Source organism: Fonsecaea pedrosoi (assembly GCF_000835455.1).
Source record: "Fonsecaea pedrosoi CBS 271.37 unplaced genomic scaffold supercont1.5, whole genome shotgun sequence".
Lineage (NCBI taxonomy): Eukaryota > Fungi > Ascomycota > Eurotiomycetes > Chaetothyriales > Herpotrichiellaceae > Fonsecaea > Fonsecaea pedrosoi.
In genome coordinates, this window is record NW_013550611.1 from 3060094 (window position 1) to 3081827 (window position 21734).

Sequence of the window (21734 nt, forward strand, 5' to 3'; positions counted from 1 at the left end):
GGTGTCATTGACACCGGTCCCCATGGTCAGTGCTCTGTGCCGTCCAGGAGAAGCTCGCATGACCACTCCAGGTTCAGGGATCCCCTCTTCTAGACCGGGGACCGGTAGTTGAGGACCATTGATCTGCGGTTCCAGCATGGGGTTTCTCCCAGTCCAATGAGCACCGACGCAGATCTCACACCGTTACAGGTCCAGGGTAGCCCGTGGCAAACATGCATGGGGGGGCCTCAGCCCAGACGTCCCCAGTTGGATTTCCTAGTCTCAAGCCCGTTAGCATGACCCGATGCTGGGACTTGTGGCGATGGCATTTCGTGGCCGATTCGTGTAAAGGATGAGAACCGTGAAAAGAGAAGTTCTCTGAGCTGAGATATCGATTTATCCCGAGCTTTTATATTCTTGTCCAGATGTTGAGTCTTGGGATCGGGCACATTCGGGCTAATAGTTATTGCACTTTAGACCACGGCATGAGCACCGGAGTTCCAAACGGCTGTTCTCCCCTTCAGCGGACGCCGACAGAGTTCCGTAGCACATCACGCCTTATCTTTGAATTGCTGATAGCAGAGCTGATAGCTTTGCGTATGCCGGGAACCCGTCACATGCAACAGCTCAGGTTGGACCTCGAGGCAACAGGACAGCAACAACGCCCACCAAAAGGAGCAAAGGGCAAAGATCGACCGACCTTTTTCCCGACCAGTCACCAAGCACTGAGCAGCCTTCAAGAATAGATACCTGAACTTCCACCCCAGCACAGGTGCCGAGCGCCCGATCACGTCCTCAAACGATACCAGACGGTAAGACTCAGTGACTCACCGTGATCCCATCCCTCCACGAGTACAAGGTACAGTCCACCAAAGTCACTTGATCTGCTGGATGAACATTTAGCCAGAAGCACACTCTTTACCTGTGAGGACAGGTCCCAAGCTCAAAGGGCATGTGGACACACACGTCTCAGCAGGGAATCCTTCTTAGTGTCGTTGGACTGAGTTCTTGCTCCAGAATTCTGGAGCAAGCGGAGCCCCGGCTGGTGGAATACCACACCCACGAGGGAAGCTCAGCGCATTGGTGGTTCTGTTGCAAAGATAACATGCCGGTGGCTAGTCTGGCTGATTCCAGCGAGCACTTGCGTATCTGACCTCTTGAAGTCTTGCCACCCACCTCGTGCCGGTCTGGGAAGTTCGATTAACCGGCAGCCTCCTCGTGAGGACACCCAGATCGGTGGCGCATCAGTCCTCGGCCGGCGCGAGAAGTCAGGAACGACGTGCCCGATTTCGCGAAAAGTCTTGCGAGATGTGCTAGGGGTTTCGACCTTGGTCTCAAAGCAACCACGTGTCTACGAGTGGAGGTGGCGACCTCCCCAAGTGCGGCATGGGTTTGAAGGTATCTGTGGAGCTTGTCGTGGAGCACGTTTACGGAGGAGTGATAGGCAGTCTGGCGACACATTCTTGCAGCAAAAATCGCCACTCCACTGGGGATGGGCGTGGTCTTTTGGGGCGAGAAGCATCTAGCCACAACATGGCCTCCACCTGCCTTTCTGCCCGGCGACTCCTTTGGGCCCCTCAATCCCATCCCCAGTATGTTGCAAGATTTCCTGTAGAGCGATGTCTCTTCAGCAAAGAGGGTCGTCCGGTTAATGAATCAGCCCAGGGCCTCAAGCATCGAATTGGATGGGCTCGCCGAGGTCGTCGAGCTGTCACGACATCCCCATGGGGCTTATCCACCCATCTGCGCTTTGGAATCTCTAGATCGTATCGATATCGATTAGCCGGAGATGCAGGCTTGTAATTGTTATGTTCTGGAGGGAAACACCTCCTGTAAAGACACTGTCAAGCAAGGACTTCTTTGTGGTCAGGCCGTGCTGTATCTGTGTCAGGCCACGCTATGTGATACCGTCCTTACATCAGACGACCAAGTTGAGCACCTCACTTCTGGTGGGTGGCTATGGACTAATCAGTCTCTCACATTACTCAGTTTGTCAGGAAGAGGAGGGAGTGAACCGCCTTGCAACTCTTTGTCGCAATGACAGATGATTCGACATCAATCAGACCTCTGAGAGGCAGTCCCAGGTCCATTGTCATAGCGCTCGACAGAAGAATCGTTTGATGAGCATCACTGTTCAAACGAACGCGTCTGCGATGATTGACAGAGAAACAGCTAAGGAGGAATGAAGATGAAGTTAAGTAGCCGCTAAGAACCGCGCTAGCCGTGTGTGTGCAGATCTTATCGATTACGCAGCTAAGGAACTTGCACTAAGTCCAAAAGCGGTCTAATCAGATACAATGGCGCGACTGCCTGAATCTTCAGTCAATTACTCAGAGTTACAGTACCCAAGTCCCAGACTGTCACAACACTCGAGCTGGATCCAAACGACGGGTTCAGGTATGTCAGAAGAACAGCGCAAGGACTTTTACGACCTCGCGTCATCTTTCACCCCAACTATCTGGCTGTTTGTTGACACGCAAGCCGGTATCTACAGAAACCGAGGCCCTGGAAATGTTCCCCCAAAATACAAAGCTTGTGCAAGAATACGATTGCGTGACAGCGAAGGAGGTTGCTAATCAGAGGTAGAACTTACGTTGTCAGCCTCCGGTAGAATATTTACGGCCAGACGGCACGGAAAGTCGCCTTGAAAGCAGCACAAAGATTTCGGCATATACAGTCTCTGGTGTTGACTCTGCGGAACTTCGGCTCAGCCTCAGCGTTGGCTGTGGTAGATATCGTCCCAATAAGTTGCAAGACACTATACAAACGACTGGATGGTTTTCGAAGGACTCGATGAGTAGAGTAAAAGTATTGTTATCAACTGTGAAACTGATTGCTGTGATTCCTAATATGTTCTCGAACTGTTGCACTCTCTGCCCGGTGCGCGGGTCCCAGAGCCAGAAACCTGACAGTGTCATCGTCCGAGCTAGAGGCCAACAGTCGCAGCCATCCACAGTCCCACAGTCTTTCTCGAGTCGGATGTCTCGGGCATTGAGCCCGTTGATAGAAATCAACTCCAATGACAACCTCGGATCAATCGCCGCGACTTGGCTTGTGGAGGCACGAGGGCAGACAGGTTGACTGTTGGAACGCACATCGCTATCAGATATTCTCAAAACTAAACTCTGCAACTTTTCTCCTAATATTGCGTTTATGGTGAGATCAGCCTTCTCATCCGCTGACCAAGCTTGTGAAATCCCAAAGCTTCTGGCCATTTGGGTGTGGTAACTCGCCAGGTCTTTTGAACGTTGTGCAAGTGTTTCTGAACATCTTTCCGCCCTGCCAAGGGTAAAGTGTCATATCCAAATACGTTGAGCATCGTGCGAGCCAGATCTGACGATTGATCTGAAGTCAGTTCCAGCCCCTTTGTCAACTCGAGTATCGCCTTTGTAACCTCAGCATAATCTATGTAGACTTTGTTGTTGCCGAAATTGGAGACCCCGGATTTTATAGTTTGCCAATAGCTGTGAGATAGGTATACAGCCTCCGAAGCATCTGCGAAACATCTGCAACGCTTCAGAAGCAACAGTAGCACTGAGGCATCTGGCATATCGGTCATTGCCGATGTGTTAAACAACATGGCTTCAACGTAGAATTTTGGACTGAGCAGATTCTCATTGATGCTGAGCTTTGCCTCAACATACGCACTCGCACGATATAGCACTGCCAGATATAGATGAGGATCTTCCACGTGTGACTGGACACGGTGAAAATCCCCCAGTAGTGACACAGACAAATCGCCATGGGCAGGCAATATAAACCCAGAATCCCGGTGAGGAGACTGATTAGTTTCGAGCATTGCGCAGACCATCACCGCCGCTTTGTCGAAACATCTTGCAACGGACGAGCACGGTCGGCCCTTGACACGGTTCATCTTTAGCGCGAATTCGTCGAAGTGGTGGATTATTTTGCCTGCTCCTTGCCGAGTTGGCAGTCGATGGCTTGTGATAAACGCGTCAATGAACACGATGTGCTTGAGGTGGGCATTTACGAGGTACCACGACGTGTCGAATGCGCCATTGGTGTAGTTGTTGAGCAAGTTCTGAGTCGCAGGCGAAGCGAGAAATTCTTCCACCGTTCGGTGCAGATAGTCCACCGCTGAATTCTGCCACGGGTAATCATCTTGTGGAATCTCTTTGTACTCCAGTAAATCCATGCACTGACTTTGGAAGAGCCGCCTCATCGACAGTACCCTGGCCCTGATAGCATCCAGACTCTCGTGATCGGATCCTTCCTGGAGAGCGAAGTCGGCACTCTCCTCGTCCGTAAAGGAGAGTATCATAAGCGATGGTAGAGTGGAAGATCGGATGGCTTTCATGAGCTGAAGGATTCTCGATACTCTTGCCTGATCCCGTGTGCTGATGGCGGACAGCATGAATTGAAAGTACTCGTCGAGGCCTTCGGGAATTTCCTCGAGGAGTTTTTTCGGCGACCTCAGGCCATCCTGCATCTCGGCCAAGAGCCTCTTAGTGACCAGGTAAACCCAGAGGAAAACCCCGGAGGACTTTGTGACGATCTCTTCCCGGATATGCAAGACCTGCTTTGGGTCCACGGCCTCCAGGTCTCGAAAGGCCTTGCTCTCCTGACATTCAGCCTCCACAAAGGCCAGGATGTCTCCTCGGGTCAGATCTTCCAGTCGCAGACAAGGAAACCCTTCGAAGGCATCGATGAAGACATTCCAAGGTCTACTTGAAACGCAGATTTTGACAGTTTCCAGGCCTCGCAACGACAGGAAAAGCCTGACAAGTTCCTGCCGCTCGACATTATCGCGGCCAAACTCATCGAGCCCATCGACAAAGAACACGACGTTTGCAAATTCAGCTATTCGTTGTACCGTCGATTCGAACATGGCTGATAGCTCAGGCACAGACCACGCTTCCGGGACGAAATTTGAGCTCTGACATGCGTACCACCGCCACGGAGCAATGTACTCAATGACTGCACAATCGACTCTTTTATCGATGAGTATCTGGAATAAGAGTGTCCTCAGCATTCCTTGGAGAGATTTTTGTAACTCTGTCCCTGGATTCCAGAAGAAACATTTGGCCACCAGCAGGTGCTTTTGTGATTGCCATTTTGACAGCAGCTGGAACGTCGTCGGTGATGTCGAAAGATATTTCATTAGTACCGACTTACCTGACCCTGGCTTTCCACTTTGCCAATATATGTTGTGCAACGGCTGAGGCTCCTCCAACCACTGTGCGAAATTGTCCCAGGATGCATCTCGTTGACTGTCCGGATGAAGGACCCATTCGAAGGTCTTTTCATGCGCCTGTGCTATGCTGCCGTACCGATCATCGATCTGATGGAAGCGAAGGTGCGAGCAGAATCGTAAACGAGTTTGCTCCTGCAAAACCTCAGCAACCTTTTCTTCCGCCAGGGCCATAGTAGGCTCGTGTTGGTGTATCCATGAGGTCAGAATGGGCCCCCGTAATGACTGATCTTGCGCAACGAGTTGATGACGAAGACTGGAGAGATAGGAGTGGAGTTCGTCTTTCAGCCCTTGCAACTCTGTCAAGATGCTTGCTGCTGAACCCGCTTGCAGTTCTTTCAGTTCACGAGTACCTCGTTCGCGCCTGTCGCTGAAACGGAATTATTTAGCATCGACTCCAAAGGAAGGGATCAAGGACCTACTCGTTGTAGAGCAGCAAGAACAGCATCAACTGTTGACGTGCATTGGACAAGCGTCGGCTTGCGTCGTCCAGTTTTGAAACACCCATCACACTGGACAAGGCATGGCGAAAACTCTTCCACTTCCTGTGGTCTCCCGACACGGTGAGTTTTCCCACGGCTTCAATGATCTGCTCGGCACAGTCCGTGCAATAACTGTAAGCCTCTTCGAGCTGGGATAAAAGCAAAGACTGGTCTTCGGTCAGCGATGTCGTCTGAAGAGACCGTAGGTCGTCCAATTTGTGAGGCAATTGGAAACTCCGCAACTGAACGGCTGCCTTGCGCAACTCGACATGCTCTGATAGTGTGTTGTACTTGTACAGTTCTGCCCCTTTCGAGATGAGTTTGGCAGTGAAATCCACGAATTGAATCGCATTCCCAGCGATGGAAACTGCTGTGATAGGATCCATAATGCGATCAATCTGTAGCCGATTCTTTAGGCGATGTCAGACGGGCTGATGAAAAGGAGACTCTCGCTATCAGTAAGGACCTGTAACGGAAGGGCTGAGGCTGAATCTCTACAGGCACCAAGAGCTGGCTGCACCTGCCCCGCGATCGAAATCAAGGTCTGAGAAAAGGCGTTAATCGCACGTTACAAGCTTTGCGCAAACTGTTTTATACCAAGTTCTGGAGGAAGGTGGATGTGATTACTGTGAATTGAATCGATGCTGTGCGAATCTGTCACCCTCACCAAGTCGAAGGAGATGACAGTTGACCAGAGACTTTGAGGTTTCCAACCACAGGCTGCCAACATCTTGACACAGCCCCAGGACAACGCATTGGGCTGCTGCCGAGCCAATGGCTCGTCCTGGTCAACTCTGGTCACCAATGGCTGGGTTACTGGGCGGTGCCAGTTCGCCTTGCGTGCGCCACAGCTACTCCCTCCTGCTCAAAAATCATAGACGTTAGTGATGGCGACAAACAGCGACGCCAAGATAAGGAATGTCACGGTTTGGAAGATATATGCCAAGACCTGGTATAGACACCAATTGGGCTTAGTGCCTAATCCCCCTTTAACTATCCTTTGCCTCGCCCTACGACTTTGTCGCACCTGGAAAGGTGATATGTAGCCCTTTGGACGACAAGTACTACAACTCAAATCATATTACGCCACTGCAAGGTGGATTCGATCCCGTCGCGGTGCCTCGTGATAGCAGATCTGTAAGGAAGGGGGCCCCTTTTGTGGCGCAGGCGCAGCCTTGCTTCCCTCCACCCAGCCCTAGCCCCCGTACTCCGCCACCCTTTCATCCATACAAGGGTTGACACATGTAGAGAATGTGTTTTCCAGAATCCATACAAGTTGGAAGAGGTGCCTTTTTTACCTATTTGAAAGGCTCGAGTACAGTGACCTGCCATCAGGGCGATACGGTAAACCCGCCTTTTGCGACCGCCTCGTTGGTGAGCTCATTCAGCCCTGACCCTTTCAAATTCGCTCAAACACAGGCATCACGTGCAGTGGACAATCCACCTGAACCTCCCTTCCACCCACAAAAGTCTGCCCATCTTGGACCTCCCCATCATCGAACCTTTTCCACGTGGCACCCCTCGGCAGGTACACCTTCCTCGTGGTCATGCCCGGGTACATGACCGGCGCGACGAGATACTTGTGTCCGAACATGTACTGGTCCTCGACCTCCCAACACCTCTTGTCGTCGGGAAACTCCAGGAACAAGGTCCTGATCACCGGCGTGCCCTTGTTGTGTGCTTGGGCCATGAGGTCGCGGATGTACGGACGGAGTCTTTCGCGCAGGAACAGGTACTTTTTCATGATCTGGTAACACTCTTCGCCGTAGCACCAGATTTCGTTCGGCGCCCCGGAGAGGCAGGTCGCGCCACCGGTGGTGCCGTGTTGGGGCTGCTTGGGCTCACGATCGCCATGGAGGCGGAAGACAGGGCAGAAACAGCCTGAAACCAAATCAGCATTACAGTCTCAGAGGGCAACGGCAACGTAGGCGGGGCTTCTTGCTTGATCCACTCACCGTATTGGAACCATCGAGTGCAGAGCTCACGGAATTCGGGGTACTTGGGATTTCCTCCATGAAAGCCACCTTGACGGAGTCAGCATAATTTATAGAGCAACGTTGACAGAGTTGATTGACCGATGTCCGTAGTCCACCATGGGATGCCCGCAATCCCCACATTCAAACCAGCCGCAAATTGGTCTCGAAAACTCTCCCAGCTGCTTGCAATGTCACCGCTCCACAGCAGCGTCCCAAACTTCTGACTTCCGGCCCAAGCACAGCGGATAAGATTGCAGACGTCCTTCTGCTTGCCATCCTTCACCATTCCCTGATAGAAGGCCTTGGCGTATTCCACTGGATATGCATTCCCGGTGCTCAACAAACTCCCACTATGGTACCGATAAATATCAAAGTCATAGGCACTGTACTCTGGCTCCGCTTCGTCAAGCCAAAAAAGCTTCACACCCTTTTCGTAATAATTCTTCTTGACAGTATTCCAGACAAATTCTCTTGTGGCCGGATTCGTGAAATCAGCGTGGACGGTCTCTCCTTGAAAGTCCATCGAGATCCGCAGTCCTCGATCTTGCCGGATCAGAAGGCCATTTTCCAGCATGTAGTCGTAGTTTTCAGATCGCTTGTCGACCGTCGGCCAGATGGAGACAAGGAGTTCAATCTTCATCGACTTGAGCTCCTTGATCATGTCGTCTGTAGTACCAAGCGTCACGACACTTCGTCAGAGCTATATTCTTCCACCTTGATAGCAGGGCCCTTTTCAGGGGTAGAGTGCGGCGAGAAAGAGTCGAGTTGGAGTTTGATGGCGGAAGGAGGAGGGGGAAAGTGGAATTCAGGCGCTGACTCTGTCGCCGACTCCTTCCACGTCGATAACAGTCTTCGCATGGCAGACTCACCGGGGTCTTTCCAGTATGTGGGGTCGAACTTCCATTCTCCTTGCTTCGGCCCTTTTACACCGTCAGTTTCCTGTGCGCAAATGGCACGTAGCCATCAAATAGCACGTGGAGACCTACAATGAAAGAAATCCACCACGATAACATCAAGCGGCAGATTCCGTCTTCGATACTCTCGTGCAACATCCAGAAGCTCTTCCTGAGTTTGATATCTCAATTTGCACTGCCAAAAGCCCAGTCCGTATTCAGGCATCATCGGTACCTTGCCCGTGATGTCCGCATAAGCTTCGATGATCTGGGTCGGGGTGTCACAAGCCACAACCCAATAATCAAGCACCCTCGTGGAATAAGCCTCGAAGCTCATCGTGTTCTTTCCCAGCACAGCTCTGCCGACGGCAGGGTTGTTCCATAGCATACCGTATCCTAGATTAGAGAGCATGAAAGGCACGCTTGCCTGAGAATTGCGCTGGGCCATTTCCAGGTCCAGTCCCTTGAGGTCAAGAAATGGTTGCTGATACTGGCCCATGCCGTAGATCTTCTCATTCCGATCAATGGATTCTAGACGGTAGGTCAAATGGTAGTCACCACCCAACAAGGGCTTGAACTCCCTTGCTTCGATCATCAAGGCGCTGCATTTTGGATCCTCGACATCCGAACGGTTGCGCTGGTACTCTTCAAGCAGTAACTCGCCCTTGGAATTTTTGACAGTAATCTTTCCCCGCGAAGATATCGTGGCACAGATATTGCCGTTGCTGATTGATGCATGCCCATCATTCACAGAAATAGATACATCGGTCTTGGGCGGCGGAATTGTCAAAGCCCAGTCTTCCGACGGCAGGGTATGAAACTTGGTGGCACGAATCCGAAGGGCATTCGGACCCCAGGCTTCGATCTGAACCCGTTCGGAATCGTAGGTATAGTGCAGAGTGTCATCTTTGGAGAGTAACATGGTGGGTTTCGTATTCCTCGAGCAGGCCGGTTTTCCTCAACGCGTCTTGACTTTTCGCACAAGGCACAGTTTTTATCTTCAGACCTGGTAACCGTGAAAGAATCCGCTGAGCCTCCCCGCCAGATCCAAGCTAAAAGTGAAGGTTGTAGTATCCTACCAGCGTGGATACTGCGACTTGCCTGATCAGCCACGGAACTTCTCAAATCAGCCATGCCGCCCGGCTGAATTGCGGAGATGGGTCTTTGATATCAGGCACATTTTCGGCTGTTCATGGGTTCCGTCCAGAATCCTCCTGACCAACCGTGCCACCCACACCAGCGCTCTTCTTGGTAAATATTCCTTGGCTCTCTTCACATTCTCGGTGCATAACCCCATATCTGAGGGTTGTGTGGGTGTGATGGGACGCACACGTGGATGGACGCGCTTGGGCACTGTGGAGGCCACCCGGCCCGCGGTGGAGAGTTGTTTTGAGCAATGGAAAGATCATTGGATACTGAAGCGGCAGTAATTGGATATTCAGGCGAGGAAATCGTTCCAACGGCCGGTTGGTCCCATCATAGTGATGATACACGAGGTGGACTAGAATTTCTATGCAATGCGGGATGCTCATCCATAGGTCCACGTGATCTACACAGGCCGAAGATTATCCTTTGTCACGTGTCAGGCTGGGTCACCCTCCACTCACTCCCCCAGGATTTAGGACGGACGATGAGGTATTGGCAACGAGATTACCTCGCACATGACATGCATGTTGCAGGGAACCTCTGATATTCGGCCTCGTCTATCCCATTCGTCCCAGAAAACCTCCCTAAGACAACCACTCCAACTGTACATCTAACGGACAGGCTCATCATGGCTTAGTCCTGACCGTCAAATCGTCAAGGACGTCCGCCGTCCCTCCCCTTTTGGTTTCAGCGACCTGGAATGCACTTCCTTCGCCTCCCATATCTAATCCCTTCGCCGCCCGCTCGTACGCCTCATCGCTCCGATCTGTCAATATCTTCAGCTCCTCTTCGCTGAGAATCGGTCTCCTCTTTCGGTGTTTTCCTTTCGCTTCGTTCTCATCATCCTCTAGATGCGGGACATCATACTTTTCAAACTCGTCGTTGACAAGCGCGCCTTTAACATCATCTGCATCAATGCCAGACGACAGAAGAGACCTGAATTTGCCTTTTTGAATGACCAGTTTCTCGAGTTTCCTCTTTGTGTCAGCCTTAAGGAGCAGAGCCTCCTCTACGGTTCCCCGTGTTGCAAGGCGGTACACAATGACAGGTTTTGTCTGGCCAATGCGGTGTGCGCGGTCCATCGCCTGTAAATCTTGCTGCGGATTCCAGTCGGAATCGAATAGAATCACCGTGTCTGCTGCAGTTAAATTGATTCCTTGCCCACCAGCTCGGGTGGTCAAGAGGAACAAGTTGTAAGACTTGTCCGTGTTGAAGTTGGTAATCTGCTCGTAACGCTCCTCTTGAGCGACCGAGCCATCAATGCGACACGCCTTCCAGCCGCGCAGTTCAGTCGCATACGTTTCCAATATATCCAGTGTGTTTTTGAATTGGCTGAAAATGAGGACTTTGTGGCCTAGACCGAAAAGTCGGGGGAGTAACGTGTCAAGCACAAGGATTTTCCCTGAAGCCGTGACGAGACTTTCATCAACGCGTGGGTAGTCGCCTGACTGCTCCTCGGCTGCTGTGCTTGGTTTCCATGGCCAGTAGAAGTTGTGCGGACTATTGCACGCCAGTCGGGCTTGCATCAGGGGGTTCTGAAGTTTCTTAGCGGCAATCTCCTTCTTTGCAAGCTTGAATGTTTGTGCTCTTTCGAGCTCTTCTGCGTCATCCGATGAGACATCTTGGGAGCCGGGAGATGGAGACGCGCGGTCCAGGCTGATGTCTTCTTCACCTTGTTCGATACGGCGAAGTCGAGCATTGAATTCCCGGTCTGTTACATCTCGATAGCTTGTGCGGGCTCCTTTGCGGCCCCGTCGAACGGAGCCGGTGGAAGCAATAGAGGCTGGTGTGGAATCTCGACTGGGTTTCAAACTCTTCTGGGGTGTTCCGCGGCCACTGGTGGCGGCTTTACGCTTGAGGGAAGCCGTGCGGCTTCTGGCGTCAATGCGTTCAATGGCCTTTTCTTCCAAATACGACCTGCTCGTGCCTGCGATGATCTCCCGATACAAGTCCTTCTGTTCGGAGGTCAGGGGTGCATACAAGATGTACTCCCGTTTCTTCGGGAGGTCTGACTCGACGTCCGCTTTGACCCGCCGGAGAAGGAATGGCTTTAGAATGGCATGCATAGTCGACACGAGATTGTTTCTGCGACTCAGCGTCTTCTCGTCAGCCTCCTGCTTGCCTTCCAAAACACTTGAGAAGTCGAACCACCGTTCGAAGCTGTCGAGGTCATTGAAAACCTCGGGGAGCAAGAAATGAAGCAACGACCAAAGCTCTGCAATATTGTTCTGTAACGGCGTGCCTGTGATCAGGAGTCGATTGGCAGATGTGTATGTCATCAACTCTTTGATCAATTTGCAGTTCATGTTCTTCAGGCGATGTCCTTCATCCACAATGATGTAGTTCCATTGATAGTTTGCCAGGAATTTTCGGTCGTTCATGCAAATCTCGTAGCTGGTGACAACGATCGGAAACTCGTATTTGTGCTGATCTTGGATCCTCATGCTTTTCCGCCTCATGGTTGCGCGCTCTTCCTTGCTCCCATGGTAGAGAATCGTGTTGATACTAGGAGTCCAGTATTTGAATTCTTCCACCCAGTTTCTCACAGTACTCAAGGGAGCTGCGATTAGAAAAGGGCCGGAGACATTGTTCCCTTTCAAGAAGGCAATCAATGAGATGGCTTGCAAAGTCTTCCCCAGACCCATCTCGTCTGCCATGATGCCGGAGAGACCGTTCATCCAGAGTGATTTTAACCACTCTAGTCCCTCGAGTTGATAGTGCTTCATTTTCCCTCCAGTGACTAGAGCAGGCTGCTCCGTTGCGATAAGGTCCTGAGCCCCGAGTCCTTCCCCTTCATATTCATCAGCGGCCTCTGCAAGGGCTTCCTGGACCGTGGGACCCTCCTTGGAGGCCTGAAGAGTATTCGCGTCGAAGTAATCAGTTATGTTTTTCTTTGCAGCATTGGCCTTCTTGGGCGGTCCACCCCGACCGCGCGTGACCCTCTTCCCTTCTTTCTCCGGCTCGTCTGCCACGCGCTCATCTTGAGCATGGCCTCTTGTAGACTTTCTTGTTGGGCCTTTCGACTCGGCGTTTTTGGCAGCTTCTTGTTTCTTCTTCGTCGCCGCCCGTCTGGCTTGCTCCTGATTGCGCTTCTGCTCCTGCTTCATCTTGTCCGCCATGATCGCAACAAAAACCGAGCTCGTCTTGAGGAGATTTGTAAGTGCCCGTGTCTTGTAGTCCATCTCTTCGACATTGTCTGTGTCCACCTCCATTTTGTTCGTATCTTGCTCTTTCTTGTTGTCGCCAGTCTCGGTTTGGACCTCTGCAATGCTGCCATCGAGTGGCGAGGTGGGAGGGGTGCTTTTGCCAGAAGACATAGCTGGTGTCGTTGGCTCTGATGACGAAGGCCTTGTTGCCATTACTACCGCTGTAGTCTAGGTGTAGGCGCGAAAGGGGACGCTGAAGGAACTGATATCCAGTCCGAGGCTTTCCGCGCAAGAGAGTCTCCGTAAACGACAGCGATGAGAGGATCAGAGGACAAATTGCCTCCCAATCCCTTAGACAAAGTATTAATAGAAAACAAGGTCACAAGTAGTCTGACTTTCCTGCTCAGATATCATTCTCGACCCTCGACCTCGACCTCGACCTCAACCCTGGGTGCCGTTACTGCAAAGAATATGGTGTCGTCACGAAAGGCAGAAAGACACGCCCTTTCGTGATCCACTTTACGCGTTCGAATACGCGTTGATCGGCGCTAAGATCTTTTTGGCCACAATCTTATCGTGGACTCAGAATGTCACAAGAATTGGAGAGGGTCAGGAACACTCTAGCAACATGGAGTGATTGTGCTCCTGTCAATATGGACCATTTATCTGGGTATTTCTCTCGTATAAAACAACTATGCAGCCAACCCCAAGTCATAATACGATCATCAGCACTGTACTTGTAGGACTTCCACATACAAATATCCAACACTCAGGTCTCATGCCGCAACTGTTGCCACAGGATTGGCACCCCTTCCAGCCACACGAGTTCGCTGACGCTCTGGACGGCGTAATGTGTATCTGCAACCTCATGTCAGCGAAATACATACACAGCGGAGTTTGTGACCTACTTTGCAAATGCTCTGGCAAGTGCCTTCTTGCAGCTCAGCTTTTGACTGCCGACAAATGAATCGACAGTCACCGCAATCGCACGGTCAATGTCTTGCGAAGAGCAGAAATCAGACAGTCTCATCTTGCAGAATGCTTCTGCAATTCTCATGATCGCTTCAAGATGACGGACCTGCAGAAGGAGTTAGCCACACAACATTATGCCTTCATCTGTCAATGACCAACCGTGATAGGGTACGCGCCCGTTGCGAGAGACTCTCTTCGCATATCTGCGAAGAGCCTAGCCACTTTATCTTGATCGATCTGATAGAGTTTCGGCCGGCACTTTTCTCGGGCATACATGATATACTTGCGGAGTAACTCCTGGGGAATTGCTCCTTCTTGCCGTGGTTCGCCATTGTTGATTGCATTCACTGGTTCAGTCTCCATGGCGGCAATGTCTCCAGCGTCTATCTCGAGTCTTGCGGGATGCGCTCGTCCATGGCTGTTGACCACAAAGTTTGCAAGCCGCTCGTCTTCATCGGGGTCAACTGTATCTCGGACCACACATAAAATGTCGAAACGAGACAAAATCGGCTCTGTGAGCTCGACATTTTGGCTAAAAGGAATAGTACTGTTGTATCGGCCTCCGCTTGGATTGGCTGCAGCAACGATGGCGCAGCGTGCCTGAAGCGTGGTGACAATACCAGCTTTACTGATGGAGATGGTCTGTTGTTCCATGGCTTCGTGGATAGAAGTTCGATCGGCATCGTTCATCTTGTCGAACTCGTCGATCAGGCAGGTGCCACGATCAGCCAGGACAAGAGCACCACCTTCAAGTCCCCATTCTTGTGTGAGCGGGTCCTTGCGAACAGAGGCAGTCAGACCAACTGCGGACGCCCCCTGTCCTGTAGCGAAGACTGCTCGATGTGCGGTCTTCTCGATATACTTCAACACTTGCGACTTGGCTGTGCCAGGATCACCAAGCAGTAGGACATTGATATCGCCGCGGATCTTGTGTTTGCCTTGGGCCTCTTTGCTGACACCGCCGAAGAGAGATAGCGCAACTGCTGTCTTGATATCCCGATGCCCATAAATTGAGGGGGCAATTGAATCAACGATTTTGTCCACGATGTTGGGGTCTTTCGAAAGAGCCCTGATTTGTCGTTCGTCCTCCTCTGTCAGTCGGAACCCAGCGAGTTGATCGTGTGTTTTGATAACGTGGTTGGCTTCAAGCATCGTTGCAAACACGGGGAAACCATTCTTGTTATTGAGCTGACCACTGTAGTTATTGCGATAAATCGCAGTCACTTCAACCTCTTCGCCGGGCTTCGCCTTGTCAATCAAGTCCGCAAGAAGAATGACTTCTCTGTGTCGTGGTAAACGACCCGCTGGCACGGTGCCGGGCGACTCCTGCAGGGTCAATTTCTGATAGTTCCGGTAGACGGTTTTCTCGCTGTTCAGCGTGAAAGGACCCCGCGACTGACAGTTCTGGCAGAAAGTCAATTTGACTTCGGTTGATGTTGACTCCTGGGCAAATGGCCCAAGAGTTACACCGCACTTCTGACATGTGAACTTGACCATTTGGAGTTGTGGGAAGACCCCAGTTCGTCTAGTAACCACTCCGGACACTCGAACAAGACAATTGAGGTGTGACTGTCGCAGTTGCCGCAAAGTATATTGAACCGGCAAATCTGAGATTCGAACATGGATCTCCGGGTGAATCAGTTCGTAGTTCGGATAATGTAGTCGGACGACCTCAAAGGCGGCTTTATCGAAGATCTTGAGCATCTCCGACGGAGCATTGGCAAGAAAGTATGCCAGGATAGCTTTGGTGGAGGCCAGATGATCGTAAGACACTTCGAGCGATTCTGAATTGACCTCTCCCAAAGTGCGAATGCGGGTACCGTACACCGACGTGCCGTTAGCATCGATGTACTCGGTAAGAAATGATTTGAACTCGCGAGCGATGGTCTTCATGACCGGAGGCAGAGTGACCCATTCGGTGATGTTCGATGCCTTGACGTCTTGCAACGTTTCCAAAGAGAGCTCTTCCTCCATAATATTTTCGTCAAGGTCCATGTCATCTTGATCCTCGTCATAATGATGGCGGCGTCTCCGTGGCTGCTTGGTCAGGTCAATTCCAGCATCGTCGTCATCATCTGGCATGAATGCTGCGGGCATGCGGCGCCTCCGAGCCAGCTCGCGGTCGCGCTTGTTGAGACGTGCTTCCAATTGACGCCGAGAAGCCAGGTCAAGGTCGTCATATTCGCCGTCGTCATCAATCATTCGGCCTTGATAGGTCTCTTGGTCGCCGCGTTCGCGTTCGTCATTCATAAAGTTGTCTCCAAAGAGATCGATGCCATCTTCATCCTCGGCCATCTCGTCGGCGTCGTCAATGTCACCAATAAGGTCGTCTTCTGTCTGCAGTTCATCGTCCCCAAGATCATCATTCTCGTTCGTGGGGAGCAAAGGTGGAGAAGAAGGCAGCGCTGAGGAAGTTAGAATCTCTGGTATCCGGAGAGGGAGACTGCTGCTTACCAGCTGGTGATGAGGACATGATCTCGTCTTCTTCATCGCGAGCCCTCTTCCGCCTGCTTGCGTTCCCTGGGCCTCTATTTGCCGCGGACATGCTGGGTCGAAGCGGTGAGCTTGTCAAGTTAGTACTCTTGATACGATCCAAGCATAGGTATAGACACTATCAAATCACATACCTCATGATTTTGCGACTCTATGCAGAAGCCAACCGTTGTAGTCTAGTATGGAAGGGGGTTGAATTGAGTAGGGAGAGCCCCAGGTGCGCAGTTCTTAAAACCACTTTACGCGCGAAGACGCGTCCCAAGAAACACGCTAAAGCCCATTCGAAGTGGGGAATTGAGGTCATTTCCAGTTCGAGTCTCTCTCGCCTCGCATGCGGTGCAACCTTCAGTAATAATATCGAATATCTCCTCTACTTGTCTTTTTCTCTGATATTCTCGATTGTGAAGATGAACACTGTGCCCGGAATGGATGAATTGAAGCCATCTCAAGACTCACAAACCGCATCCGAGTTAGTCCCCTGTCAAACAATTCGGCGCTTCTCATTGACACTGACATTTCCAGTTTCATTGATCAACAACTAGCCCTTGAGGCTGATGCGCGAGAGGTGCTTCCATACGTATGGCTTTATCCCCTGGGTCACTAGAAGCAACAATCAGGTCGCTAATATCTCCTACAGAAATTCGACAAGTGCACCAATATTCTCGGGCCGCTGCGCCAGAACGTCTTTGCCTGTCTGACATGCAGCCCTCCACCCGCTTCTGCAGCGCAAGTCTACACGCCCGCCGGAGTCTGCTACGCATGCTCCATATCTTGCCATGGTGAACACACTCTCGTTGAGTTGTTCTCACGCCGCAATTTCGTCTGCGACTGTGGCACTAGCCGATTGCCGTCGACCTCGCCTTGCACTTTACGATCCGATCCCGTGACGGGAAGTCGAGGGGTACATTCGCAGGATCCGCGCAAGGGAAATCATTACAACCACAACTTTCAGAATCGCTTTTGCGCGTGCGGCGAGGAATATGATGCGGAGACAGAGAAGGGAACCATGTTCCAATGTCTGGGTTTGGGCTCGGTTGAAAGTGGTGGGTGTGGAGAAGACTGGTACCACCCAGAGTGCCTGATGGGCTTGCCCAGAGACTGGTACAAGTCGGTCAGCTCGAACCAAAAAGCAGAAGATGGGAGACAGAAAGGGCAGGGGGCCGAGGATAAAGAGGCAGAAGAACCCAGCCATCCAGTTCCGCCAGGCTTCCCGAACGAAGATGACTTTGAGACCATGATATGCTACAAATGTGTGGAGTCCAATCCCTGGATCAAGAAGTACGCTGGCACACCAGGATTTCTGCCCGCTGTATTCAAAAAGGACCTCCAGAGGCCCACAGTGGACGACCCTTCTGACTCGAGCACGCAATTGGAAGGCGCATCGACATCGACCGCACCTGTTTCCCTCAAACGCAAAGCCTCCGACGACGACATCGAAGCCGGACCACCTAGCCCCTCAAAACGCGTTAGGAACGACGATAAATCCACCGAGATTCCCTCCACAGAACCTACAGACGCTGACACCGAATCGAAGCCCAAACGCAAGCACGAACTCCTTCCCGCTTCGGCCCCGACGGGGATTTTCTCGCTGTTCCTGCGCGCAGACTTCCGCGACCACTTCTGCCACTGCCCGCAATGCTACCCACACCTGGGTCCGCACCCGCAACTCCTGGAAGAGGAAGACACGTACGAACCGTCGCTGTCGTCCGAAGGGGCATCCTCACACGAGAACGGTGGTGGTGGTGGCGGTGGTCATTCGCGATCCTCGCGTGCCTCGCTGCTGGAGAGAGGCGAAGCCGCCCTGTCCAACATGGACCGCGTCCGCGCAATCGAAGGCGTCATGGTCTACAACCACCTGCGCGACAAGGTCAAGGAGTTCCTCAAGCCGTACGCGGAGAGCGGCCAGGCCGTCAGCGCCGAGGATATCAAGGCCTACTTTGAGAAACTCAGAGGCGACGAAGCGGCCATCAAGGAGGCCAAGGAAAGGGATGGCAGGGCCAATGGCCACTTTCACGGCGGCGGAAGTGGCGGTGGGGGAGACGCCGAGGGTGGAGGTGAGGGCGACAGGGCTACAAGGAGGGAACAGTCTGGGTATTGAACAATGGTCGAAAAAGCGCCAACTGTCCGAAGGCCCCCTTTTGCACCGCGCGATGTATGAAATGCGCGCTGGCGGTCATCGGAGAAGAGAGCTGAAGACAGGTTATCCAAAGACAGCATCTACAACTATAATTGTGTACCTGGCACGTCGGAATCGGCGTTCAAATCCACGTCAATGCTCAATTTCGGATCTCTCAATTCTGATGGATGTGGAAAGGGGAAGTGTAGAACAAAAAGTCGATCCTGGAAAGCACCTTTGTATTCGGGTTCACTCGCTCGCAGCAGCAATAGCAGCAGCAGTGGTCGTCACCGCGTCCACAGGTCTAGGACAATGTTGATGATTGGGGTTTTGGCCTTGAAGCTCTTTCAGTTGCGAACAATCCCTTCTAACTCCTTGTTCCACTCAATTGATGCTGTTTTCCCCCAGCCCGTCTTTGGCTGCTCTTCATTGTTGATGATATTAATACTCTGTACATTTCTGTCCCTTCTGATTCTCCTCCAGGTCCAGTCTTGCAGTTGGAGTACAAATGCCGAATAGTTCGATGTGTCGCAAGAGCCCTGTTGAACATTATTGCTGGTCTCCTGCTCTGAAACGCCTCAGTTGTCACTTGAAAATGCGTCCTTCTTCGAAGCACTAGCCTTCCATCTGCCCTGCATGGCTCGCTGTAGCCTCTGCGCTTATTCAGGTAGTCTTGACACTCCCTTCCTCAGCAAGTTTCGCAAGCCGTTCCCGCGTTTTCCTGTATGGTCCTCTCGGCCCTCTCTGGCCCCCGCGTTTCTTTTGGTTGGCGGTTCTCCTCTGCACTGTCCTTCCCGACCGAGTCGTCCTGGATGTCTGTTCGCTCGTCGTGCTCGAAAGTGATGCCTTATTTCCTTGGTCCATTTCGACGTCCCCAGAAGTGAGTGGCTTGTGCTGATCAGTTCCAGAGGTTTTTTGGTTAACCACATCATCTACAATGTTCGGGGGAGTGTCCTGGATTTCCTCTGCTGACAGATAAGAGCCTGCACCAGAGCTTGGTAGATGCCTATCACTTTCTGCCAGTGCGGCTAGTTTTGCAGCACATGCGGAGGAAGGGGCAAGAGCGAAGCCTGGGTGAGAAGAAAGGCCGTCGCTGGGATCAGGAACCTCTCCCCTCGTTCGATGCATCGGCGAGCCCCGGAGTCGAGCCTGAAAATCCTGTAAGTCTTCATTTTCGGAAATCGGGGACCACGACGGAGAGACCGGAGATCTTGACTCTAAGATTTCTGGGGGTCCTGTGCCCTCAAGAGTGCCTGTCATAGCTGTTGCTGATTCAACATTAGACGTTTCGTCCTTGACTTTGGTGTTATCGCCGTTGTACCCCAGCGAAATAGCTTTCGAGGGAGTCGCAGAAGTCAGAACGGTTAGCAGTCGTTGAACTTTGCTGGTATCTGGACGAATATCAGATTGAGAAGGCTTTCGCTTTGTGCCTTCGGGTGCCACGGGTCCAGAACCACCTGGACGTGACTGGGGTTTGACTGGGAGACGATTTTCCGGCCTGAAAAGGGTAATGTCGAACATGCCACAGTGCAGAGATCGTTCCACGTTCTCCACTACGGGAGCCGTGCTGAAACCAGATACATCAGTACTGCGTGACGGGGAGAAGAGTGATGAGCTCTCAGACGGATTCGCGGCCCGCTTCAGTGAAAGTGCTGTTGTATTTCCAGAATTAGCAAGTAATGCTTGTTGCCCCCAATTCGCGTGTCTTGGTTTCGTTCTCAAGATTTTTGCCAGCCCGTCCTTGTTCTGTATCCTGAGAACTAGGCGCTGGGGATTTGGTGCATCCCCAATCTGCGTACGTTCTTCTGACAACTGTGAAGCAGGCTGTTGAGAAGCGTCATCACCTTCCAGGTTCCGAACGTGTTCGTTAGCCTTTGAAAGAAATGCCGCCAATGTACCTTCGGAGGCGGAGCAATCACGGGGTTGGTCGACAACCATTGGACCTTCATCTCGTGTCTCGATTTGCGACTTCTGGGAAGTTTCCAGTGTAGAATGAGGAGAGGCAGCTTTGGTTGAGTGCAAACCGGCGTGTGGGACGCCTGTTCGCTTCTCATTGAAGTCTCCAGCATCGAAAAATGGATCCCCTGATGTACCTTGTAACCCACCAACATTGTCGACGATAGCACGGGGATGGGGTGTGATTTTCACCACCAAGTTCGACTTGAAATTTGTCGAGAGAGGCTCGAATGTCGGGCGATGTTTTATCGAATAGACTAAGCTGGCTGGAGTCGTTGGCTTTGTGCTTCGGTTTCCCGCAGTTCTCTTTTTGATCAGATCGTGTTTAGGCTGCGAGTGCCGGTCGCTCGACTTTGCATTAAGGGTCTGATCCGCTTCTGATAGGGATGAATATCCTGAATCAATTGCCAGATGATTGTTCGACAGACTCGGCCTACCCGTAGTGCCGGGGACATGCCTGAAGAGTCCGTCAAACGGCACATCTGAAGGATCTGGCATCCACGTTCCAAGCACTTCCGTCGCAATGCCACGACTAGACAAGAATTCTCTTGCCAGGCGGACCTCGGACTCAAATGCTAGCTCATAGTTGCTCGCAAAGACCATGTAGCCAACGTACTCATCGAAGACATCCGCATCAATGACGGAGGGCGGTTGAAGGGGTGCAGAGCCTTCAGCGCTAGCTTTGGAACAGTAGTCCCAGATCTCCGCAACCGTAGCTGGATGCAAAACCCGCATGCTCACAGCCTTCTCGATCTGGAACGCTTCATGCTCCGTCAATCCCAAAAGGATGGGTGCAAGTTTCGAGGGATAGCTTCCCGATAGAGCTTTGTAGATATGAGACTGCAGGGACAGTGGGAGGTGGTCCCATGTTACAACGCAATTTGTCTGTAAAGTATCAGCTGACATGAGCTTTGGGCGGTTGAGTAGTCCACAGACATTTGAGCTGGTGGTTAGGACTTCTGCGCCAATCGGGTCATCTACAATTGGTCCCTCGGTTATTTCGGTGTCTTGCTGTACTGTGATGGGTTCAACTGTATGCCATTGCGCTGGAGGGTCGTCTTCTTCGACCGCGCCGCTGCCTGCCAAGTTGATACCGAGACCCTCGAGTCGAAGTGAATGAAGTGTGTCAGGGATGTTCACCATCTCTTCAGGTCTGTCTGAGTCTCTCGCAGCAGGTGTACTGGCAGATGTCAGCGGAAGTGAAGGAAAGGCTGCTGGAGGGTTGTTTGGATTGAACGGGACAATCTGAGCTTTGAGTAAGGTGGGATAAGCTGGCTTTGTTCCATTTCGATTGGGCGATGAGTTGTGCACCTCATCTTCGAAACGTGTGGGCACTGTGACAGTTCTCCTCAGTTGCATGGTG

The 21734-nt window shown here is 51.9% G+C and overlaps 6 protein-coding genes across 6 annotated transcripts; 1 reads left to right on the forward strand and 5 right to left on the reverse strand.

The window, feature by feature from the left end:
• Positions 1-3130: 3130 nt before the first annotated feature.
• Positions 3131-6059, reverse strand: Z517_08582 (uncharacterized protein; the record flags this gene model as incomplete). Its single annotated transcript, XM_013427097.1, has 2 exons — positions 3131-5555; positions 5614-6059. 2 exons carry the CDS (start codon positions 6057-6059, stop codon positions 3131-3133), a joined length of 2871 nt encoding a protein of 956 aa, XP_013282551.1.
• A 1013-nt stretch (positions 6060-7072) lies between these two features.
• On the reverse strand, positions 7073-9464 carry Z517_08583 (uncharacterized protein; the record flags this gene model as incomplete). Its single annotated transcript, XM_013427098.1, has 5 exons — positions 7073-7554; positions 7629-7697; positions 7749-8315; positions 8519-8569; positions 8636-9464. The coding sequence occupies 5 exons, from the start codon at positions 9462-9464 to the stop codon at positions 7073-7075; spliced, it is 1998 nt and encodes a 665-aa protein (XP_013282552.1).
• Positions 9465-10314: 850 nt separating this feature from the next.
• Positions 10315-13005, reverse strand: Z517_08584 (uncharacterized protein; the record flags this gene model as incomplete). The annotated part of the gene is made up of 1 exon (XM_013427099.1): positions 10315-13005. One exon carries the CDS (start codon positions 13003-13005, stop codon positions 10315-10317), a length of 2691 nt encoding a protein of 896 aa, XP_013282553.1.
• A 733-nt stretch (positions 13006-13738) lies between these two features.
• Z517_08585 (uncharacterized protein) lies at positions 13739-16351 on the reverse strand (the record flags this gene model as incomplete). The annotated part of the gene is made up of 3 exons (XM_013427100.1): positions 13739-13912; positions 13966-16211; positions 16261-16351. 3 exons carry the CDS (start codon positions 16349-16351, stop codon positions 13739-13741), a joined length of 2511 nt encoding a protein of 836 aa, XP_013282554.1.
• A 355-nt stretch (positions 16352-16706) lies between these two features.
• Z517_08586 (uncharacterized protein) lies at positions 16707-18397 on the forward strand (the record flags this gene model as incomplete). Its single annotated transcript, XM_013427101.1, has 3 exons — positions 16707-16768; positions 16822-16876; positions 16937-18397. The coding sequence occupies 3 exons, from the start codon at positions 16707-16709 to the stop codon at positions 18395-18397; spliced, it is 1578 nt and encodes a 525-aa protein (XP_013282555.1).
• A 681-nt stretch (positions 18398-19078) lies between these two features.
• Positions 19079-21730, reverse strand: Z517_08587 (uncharacterized protein; the record flags this gene model as incomplete). Its single annotated transcript, XM_013427102.1, has 1 exon — positions 19079-21730. One exon carries the CDS (start codon positions 21728-21730, stop codon positions 19079-19081), a length of 2652 nt encoding a protein of 883 aa, XP_013282556.1.
• Between the last annotated feature and the right edge of the window lie 4 nt (positions 21731-21734).